The sequence below is a fragment of the Theropithecus gelada genome, chromosome 10, assembly GCF_003255815.1.
Source record: "Theropithecus gelada isolate Dixy chromosome 10, Tgel_1.0, whole genome shotgun sequence".
In the NCBI taxonomy this organism is placed as follows: Eukaryota; Metazoa; Chordata; class Mammalia; order Primates; family Cercopithecidae; genus Theropithecus; species Theropithecus gelada.
Genome location: NC_037678.1, coordinates 4,124,269 through 4,142,595, shown reverse-complemented (window position 1 = coordinate 4,142,595; position 18,327 = coordinate 4,124,269). Strand labels below are relative to the sequence as shown.

The window sequence follows — 18,327 nt, the reverse complement described above, 5'->3', positions numbered from 1 at the left end:
GGTCCAGAGAATAAGTCCACCTCACCACCTTCCCTGGACAGCTGCCCCTCTGAAATGTCCCTGTAGGTAGGAGGGGCTGCCCAGGGGGCAGAATTGCAGGGACCTAAGCACTCCATTCCAAACCCCCACGGCACTGCTGTCAGGACACAGCTTTCCTGAGCAAGATCCTGGCCGGTGCCTCAGTTTCCCCAGCTGTAATAAATCCATCCCCCGAGGCAGGGATTTCTGTCTCTCTTGGCCAGGAGCATTCCGCAGCACTAACAGGCTGGTGTGAGGGAAACAGCTCATTTGCTACGGCTGTGAGCTACGCACCTGCACAAGCGCAAGGTTACTATTACTGGTCCCTGTTCCTCCTGTTCCTCACTGCCTTCCTGAGACTGGAGGCACCCCATTCACCCCTCCACGCCCCACGCCCTCTCCTCCCCAGCTCCCACCGGGAACTGCATTCCTGTCAGCGCCCCTGTCTGCCCTTGGGTTTCATGCATTGTTTGACTTTCTCACCTCCCGGTGACTTGCTCTGCACCTGGAATCCCTCCTGAGTCACACCTACAGGCGGCCCAGCCCCGCCCCACCTGGCAAGGCGACCAGGAAAGGCCTCAGCAGGGGGACCCAGATCCCCACCCCACAAGGAGGGAGCTGGGAAGGGGGAGGCCAGGGGAGCCCAGCACTGCAGAAGCTGCTTGTCCAGGGCTGGCCTTCTCTGCATGACTTCGTTAGTGTCTCCGAAGCAAATTCCCAGATCTCCAGACACACCCATTTAAAAAAATAAGAAACGCATTCCAGCAGCAAAGAAAAATGATTCCCACTGATCCACTGCTTTGCTGTTTCTTACAGGAGTCACCTACACACTGAGGGCTGGAAATCCTGCCGAACCTGAAGGATGGGTACACGTGTGACGGTCTCCCGGTGCTTGCAGCAGCTCCAGGTCGAAGGCTCCGGCAGCACACAGGCCCAGCAGGCCCAGGCGACCCCAGTCTGGAATCGCCCCTGGGGACACAGCCTTTCAGAAGAGGGGCTCCCTACAACCTCCCTCTCCACGACACTGACGATGGAGGGGAGACTAGGAAATAACCCACCCCACAGCGGGCTACACGGTGGCCCCAAGAGGATGTGTCCACATCGTCATTCCTAAAATCTGGGAATGTGACCTTATATAGCAAAACAAGGAATTTTACTTATATGGCAAAAGCGCAATTAAGTTAAGGATCTTGAGATGAGACAATCCGATTAGCAGGCGGGCTCGATGCAATCACAACATGAATTATCACAAAATGAGCACAGAGGAAGATTAGAAACAAGAGGAAGGGCTGGTGCAGAGGGAGGCAGAGCCTGCAGCCAGACAGCCACAAGCCAAGGCCTGCAGCCACCAGGCGCTGGGAGGCAGGGGGCTCCTCCTAGAGCCTCCGGGAAGCGCGGCCGGCCCTGCCAACACCTCGATGTCAGCCTTCCAGCTGCGGCACTGAGGGAAGGCATGTCTGTTGTTCTCAGCGCCCCGTCTGTGATCACTTATCACAGAAGTCCTAGGAGAATGAGGCCCAGAACACACCGAGGAAACCAGCCAGAGTCAGCAGCAACCCTCTTCTGGGGTCAATCCCCTGAGGAAGCAGCACCCTGAAACCTCCCAGCATCTCCCGGAGCCCGCACAGACCTGGAGCACGGGAGATACAACACCCCTTGTTTCCCAGGGTTCTTGTGGCACTGGGAAGACAGTGGCATGAGGACCTGGTGCGCCAAACACACACAGCGACTCCTGGGCCTGAGTGGACTCAGAAAGTCCTGGTTGCCAAGACTGGTAGGAGACGGGTAACCACAGGGCTCTGGATACCACCACACCTGGTCCCTGGCACCGGGGGTTCACACAGCTGGCACTTAGGGGATGGTCAGCCCTGCTGATCACCAGGACCTGAGTGTCCCTGCAGCCCCAGCACCACCCTGGGGTACAGAACCCCATCTCGGCTCCCCCTGCAGAGCACTTCCTACCCCCTCAAAACCAACCCAGGGTCCTTCCAAGCCAAGGGGTGGGCCAGGGACTTGGCTCTCTTTAGAAGGACATTGGTGGCAGCTCAGGAGGCCTCCAGGACCTGAGATGAGGCAGAGCCTGGTGGTGGGTCCTACCTAGGGCGGACAGGGCCCAGTCAACACTCCCCGGGTCCTGGAGTGGGGGGACGCAGTCTTCACGCCACCCTGGGGCCCAGCACACGCCAAGAAGACAGTGCCACGGTGGGGCAGGCGGGGCTCCCCTGTGCCCTGCAGGCCTCGGGAGTTGCTTTTCTCCAGGGACCATGGGGGTGGGCACAGCCTGGACACAGCCTCATCCAGGGAGGGTAGGGCTGAGTGGGGACATTCGGGTGGGATGGGCCTGGGCCTTGCACCCAGGGAGAGGGCACTGTGCAGTCTGGCACCCCACTGAGCGCTTGGTTCCTGAGGGTAGGGAGAGGGCTGGCCCTGCCATGCCTCGGCGGGAGGCAGGATGTGGGGCCAGGGTCTGGTCACGCTCCTGCTAGACACAGAAAGACAACCGAGAGAGGTGAGCCAGGCAGCTGTGCATAGCAGGGCTGGAAGGGGCGTGCCCAGTGCGTTATCAGCATGCAGAGAGATGGTGCCAACTACAAACAGCAGCATGCCCGGGCTCAGCGGGAATGCCAGCCAAAACCTCACTCATCACGAAAAAAGGCTGCTCAGCACCCCAACAGTTCAAATTCCCCTGGCCACGCCAGTGCGGGCCAGGACAGACAGTGCCCTAGGGACAGATCAACGTCCAGAAGAAATGAGTCCGAATTCTTCATTCATCACTTGGAGTTGGGGGTAACGAACTGCCCTCATTAATATGAAGTCTACCCCCACTATGTCCAGCCAGCTTCATCTGATAAGTGTCACCCCCCCACACCCAGCCCTGGCAGGCCAGAGGCGTGTGATCAACCTGTCCCCTGGTCCCCAGGACAGAGGCGGCTTTGTCTGTCCACACCAGAGAAAGGGCTTGACAGTGGTGACCGGAAGGGGGTGAAAGAGCAGAGAGCACTTGTCCCCGAGGTCATCTGGGTCACCACTCTCCGGGCAGAGGCTCAATTCGGATTCCCCAACAGCTCCCGGCAGCCCTGGGTCCAGGTCGCGGCCGGTTATAAACAGCAGGGACTGCCAGACCCCCACCACAGCGCCGAAGGTGGGGCCTGCTCGCTACGCATGCCTCCGACTAATATTTACTGGGTGCTGACTGAATGCTGGGGCTGTGGTTAGTAAAATAGTGGACCCCAAAAGGTGTCCACATCCTCATCTCTGAAAGCCAACAATGTTCGACCTCACATGGCCTAAGGGACTTTGCAGATGTGACTAAGGATCTTGAGACAGGGTGGCCATCCTGGATTACTGTGTGGCCCCAAAGTCATCACAAGGCTCCTTGTCAGAGGTGGGAGGGTGAGGGGCAGAAGGTGCTACAGTGGTGGAAGCAGGGGTCGGAGTGAGGTGAGGAAGGCACCAGGGCCCGAGGACCAGGCGACCTCCAGCAGCTGAGGAAGGCAGAACCGCAGGGCCCTCCCCAGGGCCTCCCGGAGCAGCCCTGCCCACGCCCGACTGCCCTCCAGAACAGTAAGAACGAATTGGTGCTGTGTTAAGCCCTTCATGTGTGGAAATGTTACAGCGGCCCCAGGAGACTCATGCAGGGGTGAGTGAGCGAGCCCAGCCCCGCTCTCATGGAGCTCGCACTCCCTCTGCAGAAGCGGCATCCGTCCAGTGCACGCACAGACGCCCACGACCTGCAGCCAGCCCGGCCGGGCGGCCTTGTCTCCCCTCAACACCACCGACTTCGAAGTCACGGGGAACGGCGTGCGCTTTAAACCACAGCGAGGTTTCTACTGCATGCGGCTCGTCTTCGGGCCACTTTTCTAACTGTGGGCCAGACACTGCTGGGCAGATGTTTGTTTCTCACTGACTCACATTCTACACCTAGTTCAGCTCTCCCACCTCCAGGCTGTCCGGGTGGAACGTGGGGAACCCTCTGCTCCTGTGCTTAGCGTTCGCAAAGGTAAACACACCACAGAAACCCACCTCCCACCCCAGAGTGGCCTGTGGCCCTGGCAGACACGCGACAGGCAGGCCAGTGAGAAGCGCCAGCAGCCCTGGTTCCCAAACTCCTTAGCTCCCCAGCTAAGGAACACCCAAGGCTGAACTGTGTCCCCAGATATGCTCAGTTCCTAATTCCCAGTACCCTTGAAAGTGACCTTGTTTGGAAATAGGGTCTTTGTAATCAACTTAGGATGAGATCATTAGGGTGGGACCTAATCCAGTGACCGGTGTCCTTACAATGAGAGGGAAACCTGGACAGAGACAGACGTGCACAGGAAGAACAGTGTGAGGACGGAGGCGGAGACTGCAGTGATGCATCCGTTAGTCAGACACCACCTAGGGCTACCGGAAGCTGGGAGAGGCCAGGAAGGGTCCTCCCCTGAGGCCTTCGGAAAGAGCACAGCCCTGCAGGGACCATGGTTTTGTACTTCTGGCCTCCAGAACAGTGAGACAAGAGGTTGCTTTTTTCTTTTTTAGACAGAGTCTCACTCTGTCACCCAGGGTGGAGTGCAGTGGTGCGATCTCGGCTCACTATAACTTCCACCTCCCAGGTTCAAGTGATTCTCCTGCCTCAGCCTCCCAAGTAGCTGGGATTACAGGTGCATGCTACCACACCTGGCTAATTTTTGTGTTTTTAGTAGAGACGGTGTTTCACCATGTTGGTCAGGCTAGTCTCAAAGTCCTGACCTCAGGTGATCCACCTGCCTCGGCCTCCCAAAGGGCTGAGATTACAGAGGCTCTAGTCTTGAACTCCTGACCTCAAGTGATCCGTCTGCCTCATCCACCCAAAGTGCTGGGATTACAGGCGTGAGCCACTGCGCTTGGCTTAGAGACAACAGATTTCTGTTGTCTTCAGCCACTCAGTTTGTGAGGATTGGTTACAGCAGCCCTAGGAAGCTCATGGAAGCCCAAGCAGGACTGCAGGGTGAGTGCGAGGACCGTGCTGGGCCCCAGTGCTGCTGGGCTGTGCCTACACACCCTGCACAGGACACTAATTCTGTTTATCAAAAGCCCCAGCTTTGGGGAAGAAATTGTGTGGAGGAGAACAGGAGATACCTGGCTAAATTTATCCACATCCCGATCCCCCGGCACGATTTTAATAGAAAACAGAGTTACCCAGAAATGAAATAATGCCCCAGCTTTCCAGGAACGTACCAGAGACATGGCAAATCTCAAAACCTGGACTCTGTAGAAAAAGCCAAATGCGAAAGCCTTGAGAAGCACCAAGGAGAGAAAAACTTGAAGTAATCCTGAATTATCTGAAAAGCATGTTTTCCCAAGAAAGGATTCTGTTTCTGCTTTATTTGAGATTTTAATTATAGGTTATGTAATGATTTTCATTTTGAATGATAATTAACTCTCAAGTTTAAGGACTAACTGCGACTTTACTAGGCACACTTGGAGGTGAAGCTTTAATCCTGGAAGCCGCAGTGAGCACCGGCCCACGTGTGCGCCTGTGCTAAGCAGACGTCACTCCGCAGGGTGATGGCACAGCTCGCCATGAATGAGGACCCTGTCTAAAAGTGCAGAACCTGCAGGCTGCGATGGATGAGTGCGCCAGCAGATCACAGGAAGATGGAAACCCCATGACTCCGATAAGGGAACCCAAAATAAAACTCACAGCCGGAGTGACGTACACATTTTACAACAGAATCGGAGAGGGGCCAGAATTTATTTTTAACATTTTCCCATGAGCACACAGGTGATTATATTTTTACACCAAAAGTTTCTCTGTCCTTGAACCTACATAGATTGTCCGTGGTCCCAGGAGGCCCTCGCAGGGACAGTTGGGACCCCGACAGGGGAGGAGCCGGGGGGGCCCTCACACAGGACAATTGCTATTGTCCCAGCCTAAGGAGTTTGTACAAAGCCCAAAGCCAGCAGCACTGAAGCGCTCCCAAGTGGCTACTCACCTACTCGGTTCCTGACCAAGCTAAGGTCCCAGCCAGGGAGCACCCAACACTCCTGGAAGTCCAGATGGCGCGGGCATACAGGGCCCAGGGACGGCCCCACTGGCAGGCTTTGAGCTCCGCAGCCTCGTAGAGACTATTCTTAGCCAAGTGCGGTGGCTCATGCCTGTAATCCCAGCACTTTGGGAGGCAAAGGCGGGTGGATCAGAAGATCAGGAGTTCGAGAACAGCTTGGCCAACATGGTAAAACCCTGTCTCTACTAAAAATACAAAAATTAACCAAGCGTGGTGGTGCATGCCTGTAATCCCAGCTACTCGGGAGGCTGAGGCCGGAGAATTACTTGAACTCAGGAGGCAGACGTTGCAGCGAGCCAAGGTCATGCCACGGCACTCCAGCCTGGGTGACAGAGTGAGACTCATCTCGGCGGGGGGCGGGGCGGGGGGAGAAGATTATTCTCACAGCCCCTGGGGCCCTAAAAGCAGGAGATCAAGAATAAACTCGACCCTAAGAAAGAAGCCCTGGCCCACTGGTGCATACAGGAGGGGCACCCGGGTCTGCCTTTACCCAGATGTGAGGGGAGTGAAGGTGACTTGCTGCCGTCCCCCTCCAAGAGGTTCAGCCTTTCAGAGAAACGCGCCTTTCCTGAGATATCAGAGCTGCCACTCAGGAATGCGCCCCATGGGAAGACGAAGACCCTACTGTGGGGACAAATCACCCGTTCACGGCGTGGAGAGAGATGAGGAAGAGAAGTGCTTCCCGGGAATGCCCAGAGGCTTGGAGCCCACGCTCCCGCTCACGGCTGTGATAAGCCCAAGGGCAGACCCACGTGGGAGCTTAGCCAGTGCCCACACGGGCGGGACAAAGTCAGACATACCTCAGCGTCCCCTAGGAAGGGGCAAAGGAGACACGGAAGGGAGGTGGGTGTTCTTGGAGGGTCCTGTTCCTCCCAGCTCAACACCAGAGGCAGCACAGGCGGCACCTGGACCACACACAGAATGAGCTTCAGGCCCCGAGGGCATTATCTCTGGCCTATCTGGAGGGGTGGGATGGCCAGCCCTTGTCTCATTTGCACATGGTACCTGCTGCAGGCCCGTGGGCACGTTCTGTTGGGCAGACGACGCTGCTGTCTGCATCCAGTGCAGAGGGAGGAAGGTGACAATGGCAAGCAAACACCGCCATGGGGGTGAGGGCTGCAGGGAGGACAGAGGAGTGGGGACAGGGAGGGAACATTCAGGGAAGACCTGGGGGAAGGTGCGCTGGAGGGACAAGTGCCACGGTGAGAGGGGCCAGTGTGTGTCCCGAAGGCCAGAGTGACCTGAGCATGGGGAGCCGGGGATGAGGCTAGACCTCTGAGTGCCACAGACCCAGTGACTGCACTTTATACTGGAGCACTGGTCACCCCAGGAAGGCTTGAACACTGATAAGACAAACGTGTACACTCTGGGCGCTCTGTGAAGAGGGGATCGTCAGGGCAGGATGAGGGTGGCGGGGAGGGCAGGAGGAGGTCCAAGGTGATAACATGAAAACAGGGACAGGCAGCAGAGAGAAGAGTTGGGTGGGGGAGGCAGAGTCATTAGGCTGTGGCAAGAGGCTGAACGTGGGGCCAAGGGGCATCCACCGTGAGCCCGTGGGCTGAAATGAGGGACAGGGAGAGGAAGCAGGGTCAGAGCAGGAAGCATCTGGAGTTGGTACTAGGGACGTCCTCCAGGGGACCAGAGGGGAGAGGCTGGAGGCCTGGGGCATCCGACCCTCCCAGGGGCAGCTGTGAAACTCACCTCTCACAAGAGATCCCCGAGTCGGATCCCGGACCTGCCCGCCCGGTGCTGCACCTGGGTGTTGACAGAACTGGGATGATAACTGTCCCACCTCCTGGGTTGTCACAGACACATGGGAAAGGCAGAGGAAGAGCAGAGCCCAGGACTTGCGTTCTTGGTAATCAGTAGAGAGTACTGTTCCTAGGTTATTTTTATTTTTTGAGACAGTCTCGCTCTGTCGCTCAGGCTGGAGTACAGTGGCGTGATCTCAGGTCACTGCAACTTCCGCCTCCTGGATTCAAGCGATTATCCTGCTTCAGCCTCCTGAGTAGCTGGGACGACAGGCACCTGGCCACCACACCCGGTTAATTTTTTGTATTTTTAGTAGAGACAAGGTTTCACTGTGTTGGCCAGGATGGTCGCAATCTCCTGACCTCGTGATCCACGTGCCTTGGCCTCCCAAAGTGTTGGGATTACAGATGTGAGCCACCGCTCCTGGCCTCTTCCCATTTTAGTCATGAGTGAGTGGTCATGATTGTTTAATTAGGGAGAGGAGACACCAAGAGCAGCACCAGGATTCAAAACCGAGTTCTAAGGCCAGGCCTGATTTAATGAGGCCAGGTTTCTTGTGGGGAAGGAACCGTGTCCTCCCAGCCCCTCGGGAGCGAGGTTAACAGCTGCAAAGCTCCTCCTGGGCCGCTGCAGACCGCCCATCACACTGGCCCTTTGAACCAGCACAGAAGGTGCCTTTTACAAAATGCTGTTAAAGAAATGATGCAAGAGGAAGGATCTAAGCTGGTAAACCTGGCCGGCCGTTCCACCCTCGAGGGTCTACAGCTGCAGCTCAGAAGCCAGCATGCCCAGGTTTGAGTCCTGACCCCACCCTCCGCAGGGCCAGCAGCAGGGTCCCTGCCCTCAGCAATGAGGCCGGTTCTGTGCCGTGGGGCGGTCCCGTGCACTACAGATGCCAAGCAGCATTCCTGGCTTCATCCCTCCAGCACCCCCGCCCCCAGCTGTGACAACCAAAAATGTATGATTTTGTCAAACATCCCTGGGGACAAAATCACCCCCAGTGAAGAACCACTGGGCTAGAGGCTTTGATGTCTTGTACCCATTATAAAATGGGGTCCTAGAGCTGCCTCGAGAAGTAAATGAGAAAATACGTGTAGAATCATCTAGAGGAGTAACCAGCACAGCAGAGCACTCACCAAACATTAGCTACAGTCCGGCCAGGCATGGTGGCTCACGCCTGCAAACCCAGCACTTTGGGAAGCCAAGGCACGCGAATCACGTGAGGTCAGGAGTTTGAGACCAGCCTGGCCAACATGGCAAAACCCGGTCTCTACTAAAAATACAAATTATTAGCCGGGTGTGGTGATGCAGGCCTGTAGTCCCAGCTACCCAGGAGGCTGAGGCAGGAGATCACTTGAACCCGGGAGGTAGAGGTTGCAGTGAGCTGAGATCACACCACTGAACTCCAGCCTGGGTGACACAGTGAGACTCTGTCTCAAAACATGTGCACGCGTGCACACACACACACACACACACACACACGACCATTAGCTACAGTCCCTGCCATCCTGAGGGGCAGAGACATGGAAGTGTGTGAACCACACCCAGCACGGGGGTCGACCAACAAAAGCATAAACAAGACACCCAGGAAGCTTCAAGGGAGGAAACCTATGATCCATCCCAGGAGGTCGGGAAACTTCCAGAACCTTCTCAGCAGAGGACAGCTGCTGAAGCAGATTTTCAGGGAGGCCCGTGATGGGCAGATGGATGGGGAGGAGACACGTTTCAGATGAAGGGATGGCAGGTGCAGAGGGGAGACGGAACAGGGCCCTGTATCTGGACCCACAGGAGCCAAGTCAGAGCCTACCCCACGTCCTTGAGCCATTTAACAAAAAGCAGAACTACACTGTTTACGAAAAGACCGAGGGGCTAAGAACCGAGGAACACAAGCCCATGCTTCTCACGGGTGATTAGAACTCTCTGCGGAGCGGAGAAACTGGGAGGGTGTCCCAGGCACATCTGAGATGCCGGAGCCTTAAGGCTTCCTATCCTTGTCCCTTCGGAGAGTGGGATGGCGGCAGACCCCAACCACAGTCCCAACGCCGTGAGCGTTCTTTCCCTGCAAAGATCAGAGGAATCCACAGACGCTGGGGCCTTGGACTTCTCTAAGGCCTAAATGGATTTCAGGGACATGGGAGAGCTGTTAGTATTTTCTCCAGCATCAAATTTGTTGAGCTTTTCCTGAAATTAATTGCTACTTCCTTCATTCAGCTCCTGCTGTCTCCTGTCCCGCAACACAGGAAGCTAGGGGCTTTCAGCAGCCACTTGGGCTGTTTCCAGCCTTGCAACCGTGAGGCCCCCGAGCTCGGCTTACCAGAGAGCAAGTAATAAAACCCCTGTGACGACAGCGCCACTTTCATCGTGAATAAATGAGCTCAATTACCTCCACGCAGAAAAAGGAGCGCTTCAAAGGGAAAGAGGGAAAAGGGGAGGAAGAGGGACGGAGTAGAAATAATCAGTCTTAATTAGCCTTATCTCCGAGGGAAATACATATGATAATGTTGGTACCCAAAGAGATTCAAATTAGTCTCATGCCAATCATTACATGTTAGTGGGTCTTATTGGTGATGACAGACTTGGCCGTTCCCCAGTCATTAGTTTTCTAAAAATGACTCTCCTGATGAAAAGAAAACCTGAGAAGCTCAGAATGTGGATTACCCCCAATGGGTCAATCATCTTCAGAGGGGATCTGCTGGCACAGGGATCCCCAGAGGCCTCGGCCACCCCTGCCCAGTGCGGCCCCAAACTTACTGCAGCCTGGACTGGCGGCCTGGGAGGCCGATGCCGGGTCTCAAAGCCACGTGAGACGTTGCCCTAAGGCTTCTGACTCGTCTGACAAAGCCAGAGGTGGGAGGTGCTTACATGGTCCCCTCTACCCATGAAAGAGCCAACGGCACAAATGAACTTGGTCACCCCCCGGAATGGGCCAGGGGAGGTCTGGCTTGTGCGCTGGCCTGGTATACAGTAGGTACTCAGTATCTGCAGAGTAAAGATGGTGCCCTTGCCAACTCCTGGGAGTGCAACAGGCCCCTCCCAGGGACCCGCGGCCATGGCTTCTTCATCTGAAGCAGGAAAGTCGGCAAAGTGCCATCCACCCAGGCCACATGGAGGGCACTGGCTCGGGGAAGGGGCACTTACTGTGCTGGCCGCTGCTACATCCAAGCTGACGCTTCAGAGAGGCAGAGCAGCCCGCTCAAGGCCATGAGGGGCAAAGGGGAGGAAGGGCACCTTGGGAAGCTGACACAGAACAGGAATCCACCGAAACTCAGAGCAGGGGAAGGGGCCTGGTTCAGGCCTGCTCATACCTGGAGCCATCCCCACCCCCAAACCCAACACAGGTGTGGGCTATGGGAGGCGGGGGTCTCCCGCCGTCTCTGCCTGCCTGCCTAGCCCACAGCCAAGCCCCGGTATAGCCAGGAATCTAGGATTAGCACTCAGTGAGAGACAGCGGGGCGAGAGCCCCAGATGCAGACGGCACCAACAGACAGCCACAGACTAGCAGGCGTGGGAACACCACGGGGCAGGTGACCACAGTGCCTTCCTTCCACCTGCCGTATGACCAGAGGGCCACCAACCTGGAGTGCAAGAGGTCAGCGCCGGGAGCCCCACTGCATCGGGCTGCCAACACCCACACTGGTGGTTTGCCCTCCACTTCTGATGCAGAGAACCTTGGAAGCCATCCTTCCCCTCTCTCTGCTCCCCTGCACTCTTCCTGCCTGATAAATACCTGCTAATACCTCAAACCCTTGTTATAAGCTCAATAAACTTGTGCTATGTGCTGCTAACGAGCAGCTAACGATTGCTCAGGTGTTTATATTAAACAGATTAATCGAGGACTCGGTAGATGGAAGAGTCTCAACGTTATCTCCGGTATGAACCAAATCCCGCCTAATCCCAGAGAGCTTTCAGGAAAAAAAAAAAAAAGAGAGAGAGACTATTCACCACTGGGACCATTGTAAACTCATTTTTCAAATGAGCCATCATTTTATGGAACAGACGATCAAAGACCAAAGCAAGATTTGTGGCTGAGATGCAGAGAACGTGTGTTTTTGTACCTCTCGGGGTGGCTCTTTATTTTTTAAAAACACCGTTGGCTACATTTGGAGTAATTCATCTTGGTGATGAGTCAGGACGTATCAAGGAAAGAACGTCTTCAGAAGCGGGGGAATGAGTCACAAAATTTCTACGGTGACAGGGAGCGTGAAACAACGGGATTTCAAGACCCAAATGATTAATGGCTCAACGCTTTCCACCCGGTTCCACTGTTTTACGCTAACCAATTAAGCCTGCAATCTGGAATAAAGTACTTTAACCTGAGAGCCACTTAAAAGCAACTCATGTCACTTCGTGCATTTAGGTTTTCTTTTAAGTGTATCTCACCCTGTAACCTTGTCCTACTGTTCTCCTAAAGCAGGCAGTTAAGTCGGGCAGGGGAGGTGACCGTGGGCTATGGTCAGGGAAGCCCCGAGCTGGCTAAGAAAATGCCATTGCTGGCCGGGTGCGGGGGCTCATGCTTGTAATCCCAGCACTTTGGGAGGCTGAGGCGGGTGGAACACATGAGGTCAGGAGTTCAAGACCAGCCTGACCAATGTGGTGAAACCCCGTCTCTACTAAAAATACAAAAATTAGCCGAGCGTGGTGGCATGTGCCTGTAATCCCAGCTACTTGCGGGGCTGAGGCAGGGGAATCGCTTGAACTCGGCAGGCGGAGGTTGCAGTGAGCCAAGACTGTGCCACTGCACTCCAGCCTGGGCGACCGAGTGGCACTCCATCTCAAAAAAGAAAAAAAAAAGTACCGTTACTGAGATCATCTCAAAGTTCATGGAGCCCACACCTGGGCCCAGCGCCCGTGCTCCAGCTGTTTTCCTTGGACGGAAGTAAACAGAGGAAACCACCCCAAACCCTCCCCCACGCGACCTGGGGACGCGTGCACAAAGCCAGGGTGAGCCCAGCCACCTGCAGGCCCCAGGCACCTACCAGTGAAGTCCTGGAAGCACTCGCAGGTGTAGCCGCCCTCACGGCTGCGGCAGCGGCCGTTGGCGCCGCACGGGTTGGAGTAGCAGAGGTCGATCTCCGTCTCGCAGTAGTCGCCGGTGAAGCCGGGCGGGCAGCGGCAGCGCAGGCCGTTGATGGGGTGGATGGGCCGGAAGAGCACGGTGGTGGAGCTGAGGAAGGGCGCCGAGCTGTCGAAGCGCAGCACGGACACGCACTTCATGTAGTTCTCGCAGGGCTCGCGCAGGCAGATGTTGTCGTCGAAGGGCAGCACGCGCTGCGTGGAGATGGTGGTCAGCAGCGTCCGGTTCAGGTAGATCTGCTCCTGCAGGTCCTCCGACGGGAAGAACTGGCCGCGGACGCCGCCGGGCAGCAGCGCGGAGAAGGTCACGTTCAGGATGTTGGAACTGACGTCAGTGTCGTTCTGGACGTTGAAGACGAAGACGTGGTCCTTGGTGGTGGACAGCACCGCGGCCACCCCCTCTACAAAGAGGGCCAGCAGCGGGGACAGGAACTTCTCCTGGGACATGTTCTCCAGGCGGACAGTGATGCTGTTGGTCAGCATGTCGTCCGTGATGATGGTGACACGCAGGGTGCAGAAGGCCGTGACGCTGTGGATGCCGTCTGCAGACACAAGGAAAGTCAAGGTCATTCAGATGCTGCCGGAGTCACAGGTCCTACAGGCCCCATCCCAGGAGCAGCCTCAGGCATGCTTGCCAAAGGAGAGAGCGTGGGCATCCCCACTCCCCACTCCCCATTCCTACTCACGGCCACCACCTTGACCCTCCCTCCTCCAGCACCCTGGCCCCCACCCCCCACAATCACCACCCTGGCCCTCCCTCCTCCAGCACCCTGGCCCCCACCCTGGCTTCCTAAAGCACAGCTCCAATCACATGTTTCTCTGGCTCCGAAGCCCTCAGAGGGTCCCAAAGCGCTCAGCAGGGCACTCTGACGACCACTGGGATTCAGCCCCTCACTGCCCAAAACTCCTCACACGCTTTGGTCCAGCCACATGGGGACTTGAAGCCCCTTTTACCTCCTCTGCACCTGCCCTGGCCTCCAGGGATCCTATCCTGCCCAACCTCCCAAGAGTTCTTCCTGTCCTCACAGCTCAGCTCAAACTCTGCAGAGCCTGGCAAGCCCCCCTGGTCCTGCCCAGAGGATGTCCTCACCAACGTACTGTGCTGAGAGTCCCACTTAGCTCGGCTACACCCCATGCAAGTCCACATGCCCAGCACACAGGAGGCGCTGAGAAGCACCGCTTTACAAAGACACGCAGTGGCGTCTCAGCCAGCAGTAAACACATCATCACGTGCGGTACTTAGGAGTCTGAGGCCAAGACAGTGGAACGCCTTGTTTGCAAAGGCACATGCATCACCGGTTCCAGGCCTAGAATCGGACAAGACGTTCAAGGGGCGGGCCATGGGTACCAGTGGCTCCCAGGGACAGAGCAGCGGCCCATGCCCAGGAGCCTTCACCTGCCACCTCCAGGCCCGGGCTCAGATGTGGGGTGGGATTTGCAGAATAGGCTGCCAAGTCCAGGTCCTCCAGGCCTGGCTCGGATTCTGTGTTCCAGGAGCCCCCACCCCATGAGGCCCCTGCTTGTGGCCCCCACGAGAGCTCCCACCCTGGTTTCCAGGGTGGGGCCCCTGTCACCCCTCAGAGTCCTGGGCCTCAGTAACTGCCCCAGTCAGGAGGACAGAAGCCGGGCAGGGAGCCGGAGAGGGCCAGGCCCTCCGCCCTCTCGTTCTGGGGACTGTGAGGAAGTGTCCGGGCCTTTGGAGGGTGATGAGGCCCAGAGGCCGCCTTGTCACCCCGAGCCCAGCAACGTGCCCGACAAGCACAGCAGCACGCGGGGAGCCCAAGAGGAAACAGAACGAGAGCAGCAGGTGGCTCCGCACCCGGCACTTTCCCGGCACCAGGAGCCACCAGTCACGTATGAGAGGGACTTAGAGTCATGTAATTTGTCTAAACAACAAAGAAATGCAACCACTCCAGAAGCCACAGAGGCGTCCAGGTGCCGTGGACCCAAGATCCCAAGAGATTATAACAGAACCAGCATCACCCCCGGTTCACAGGTGAGGAAAACAGAGGTGGAAGCCAAATTTCACAGCCAGGAACGTGGGCCCGGCTGGGGGTGCCCAGCTCCCACCCCAGTAACGACACCAGCTGGGAGTGCCCGGCTCCCACCCCAGTAACGACACCGGCTGGGGGTGCCCGGCTCCCACCCCAGTAACGACACCCGGCTGGGGGTGCCCACCTCCCACCCCAGTAACGACACCCGAGCCGTGCCCTGGGTGCTGTTGCTCTGCCAGGTGGCCCTCAGGACAGTGTGGCAAGTCAGAACTCAGAACATGACATTAATATTTGTACAACCTCGGTGCAGGGAGGTTGCCTCTGGCTCTGGCATAAACCCAGAGCCCTTCGAGGCTACACAGTTGTGTTGGCAACTGCCCCAGAGCACCTCCGAGCGGGAAGGAGCAGCCCAGAGGGTGTCCGCAGAGCCCAGAGGCAGAGGACCGGTGGCTGTAGGGAGGAGTGGGGAAAAACAACAACGAGGCCAAAAGGTCCGAGGCAAAGGACATGGTGGGAGACGGCCTCAGAGAGTGCGTTCCTTCCCTCCCTGAGCCCAGGGGCTCCCGCTCCGAAGGGGGCCTCCACTCCTCTGCCCTGGAGCAGGGGGGCCCTGAGACGGCTGGATCCCACAGGATGTGGCAGGAAACACATCCTCCAGTTCCTGGCCCAGGCCCCAAGAGGGCTGGAAGGTTCTGCCTCTTTCCTCCTGGTGCCCAGACCCCACACTAGAGAAGGCATGTCACGGAGAAGGCAGCACTCCCGTCCAGGGCCCCGGCCAACGGAAGCCCCAGACCCCAGATGTGACCCGCCGGGCTGCTGAGGCTTGAGCCACCCCAGGGAGGGCCCGGACACCACAGAGCAGAGACCACCCCTCAATGAGCCTGGCCACACTGTGAGTAGATAATACGCCCGGAGTTGGAGGCCACTAGGTTTGAGATGCTTTGTTACACAGCACCAGACGACCAAAACCAATACAGTCCACTCATAGACCAACCGCTCATCAACTTAAAACATTAAACCTCACTGCCCAGCATATACGATACTAACGTGTTGCTGGTAAACAAACTGTGTCTCCTCAAAATTCTAACCCAAGGTGATGGGTTTTGGAGATGAGGCCTCTGGGAGGTAATGAGGGTTAATGATGAGGTTACGAGGGCGGGGCCCCACGAGGGGATTTGCATCCTCACAGGAAGAGACAGCTGAGAGCTCTCTCCTCTCCTCCACATCAGGACGCAGCAAGAAGGCACCGTCTACCAGCCAGGAGAACAAAGCCCACGAGAACCCGGCCGCGCTGCCTTCCTGATTCTGGACTTGCAGCCTCAAGAACTGTGAGAAAACAAATGTTTGTTGTTTAAGCCACCCAATCTATGGTATTTTTAAATGGCAGCCCTAGCAGACTGACATATATTAACATAATTCAATTAAAATAAATTAACATGCTAAACAATGTGTTATACAATGTTAACCTAAGCTAATATAGTTTTGCCTTATGCAATGCTCATAAATAACTTTAACTTGCTACATCCCGTTTATATATTCCTTTGCCAAAAATAAATTGTAAACATTCAGCGACCCTAAGCTTAAGCAATCATCCTTCTGGAAGCCGAAACACACACACCAAAGACAAAGGAACCACCTAAACACCTATCAGCTGGGAAACGTATAACCCAATGAGACGGGCCACACAATGGACTATTACGCTGTCATCAATATCCGTGTGTCTAAAATATGTGCAAATAAAATGAAAGGGATATGCACAGCGTGATCCCATTTTCTGAGGGGCTGCTTTACTTATGCACGAACATGTTATACATGTATAGAAAACTCTGGAAGGATGCTGCAGCGACGCCTACAAAGGACATAAAAGGATGGGGTAGCAGAGCGAGAACCGCCTTTTTACTTTACTGCTCATTGTGTGTTATTCAGATGTCTTACAATTAGCATGTACTATTTGGGTTGCTACAAATGCAATTCTTTTTGTAACAAAATAAAAAGATGAGTCAACCACACCTTTGTTCACAGCAGCGCTATTCACAAGAGCTAAAACATGGAAGTGATCCACGTCCACCCACAGATTAATGGATTAAAAAAATGTGGCCCGGCCAGGCTCAGGGGCTCACGCCTCTAATCATAACACTTCGGGAGGCTGAGGCGGGTGGATCACGAGGTCAGGAGTTCGAGACCAGCCTGGGTAATGTGGTGAAACCATGTCTCTACTAAAAATACAAAAGTTAGCTGGACGTGGTGGTGCGTGCCTGTAATCTTAGCTACTTGAGGGGCTGAGGCATGAGAATCGCTTGAACCTCGGAGGCGGAGGTTGCAGTGAGCTGAGATTGCGCCGCTGCACTCCAGCCGAGGGGACAGAGCAAGGCTCTGTCTCCCCTCAAAAAAGAAAAATCTTAAAAATAGCCTATGACCCAGAGGCATTGCTTGGCCACAAGCTGAACACCCCTGGGGTCTGCCAGCCTCAGTTTCCCTCCACCATCATCCTCATGTGGCAGCCAGAGTGGTCTTCCTAAAATATTGACCTCATCGCCCTGCTTCCTTGTGGCCTCTAACGGCACCCAGCATAAAATCCACACCCCTGTGTCCTGTGGTCTACGTGATCTGTCCCTGTCATCCTGTGACAGCTTTTCCTGCTCCAGGGCCTTTGGACGTCCCCTTGCTGGAGCACTGCCCACCTTCTCAGACACTAGCTTCACCCCTGGGTCCCTCACTGGACCCTCCATGCTGACCCCTCACTCCCATCTGCCACATCCCAACTTCAGTTCTTGCACAGGAGTGCCAGGGCTCTCTCTGTTTGTTTTTGTTTTGTTGTTTTTTGTTTGTGTGTTTGTTTTGAGATGGAGTCTCGCTGTGTTGCCCAGGCTGCAGTGCAATGACATGATCTCGGCTCCCCACAACCTCTGCCTCCCGAGTTCAAGTGATTCTCCTGCTTCAGTCTCCCACATGGCTGGGATTATGGACGTGCGCCACCACGCCCAGCTAATTTTTGTATTTTTAGTAGAGACGAGGTTTCACCACGTTGGCCAGGCTGGTCTCGAACTCCTGACCTCAAGTGATCCACGCACTTCGGCCTCCCAAAGTGCTGGGATTATAGGTGTGAGCCACCGCACCCGGCCTAGGGCTCTGATTTTTTTATTTGTTTACTACATCTGTTTCTTTCCCTATGAGTCCCTGAGGACCCAGAGCCTGTAGGTCTTGTCCCTGCTGCACCCGTCACCTCTAGAACAGCTCCTGGCACTCAGAGCCACTGGATAAACATTTGTGGAAGAAAGGGAAGGAGGGAGGAGCACGGAGAGAGGGAGGGAGAGGCAAAGGGGCCAGAGAAGCATGGTGTCGCTCTAACTCCAACATCAACATTTACACAAACAGCATAATGAGACTCCATTTTTTCATGTAAGCTATTTTTTTGTGCCTGTTTGGCTTGCTTTTCTTTTTTAATGTCCATTACAATAATACAG

At 55.8% G+C, this 18,327-nt stretch overlaps 1 protein-coding gene across 1 annotated transcript in view; it reads right to left on the bottom strand.

Moving 5' to 3' along the window:
* CELSR1 (cadherin EGF LAG seven-pass G-type receptor 1) overlaps positions 1-18,327 on the bottom strand; it is a 182,322-nt gene that overhangs the window by 89,690 nt on the left and 74,305 nt on the right. Inside the window, exon 2 of the mRNA XM_025399607.1 lies at positions 12,773-13,411. Coding sequence (XP_025255392.1) covers positions 12,773-13,411 — 639 coding nt within the window. The remainder of the gene's footprint in view (positions 1-12,772; positions 13,412-18,327) is intronic.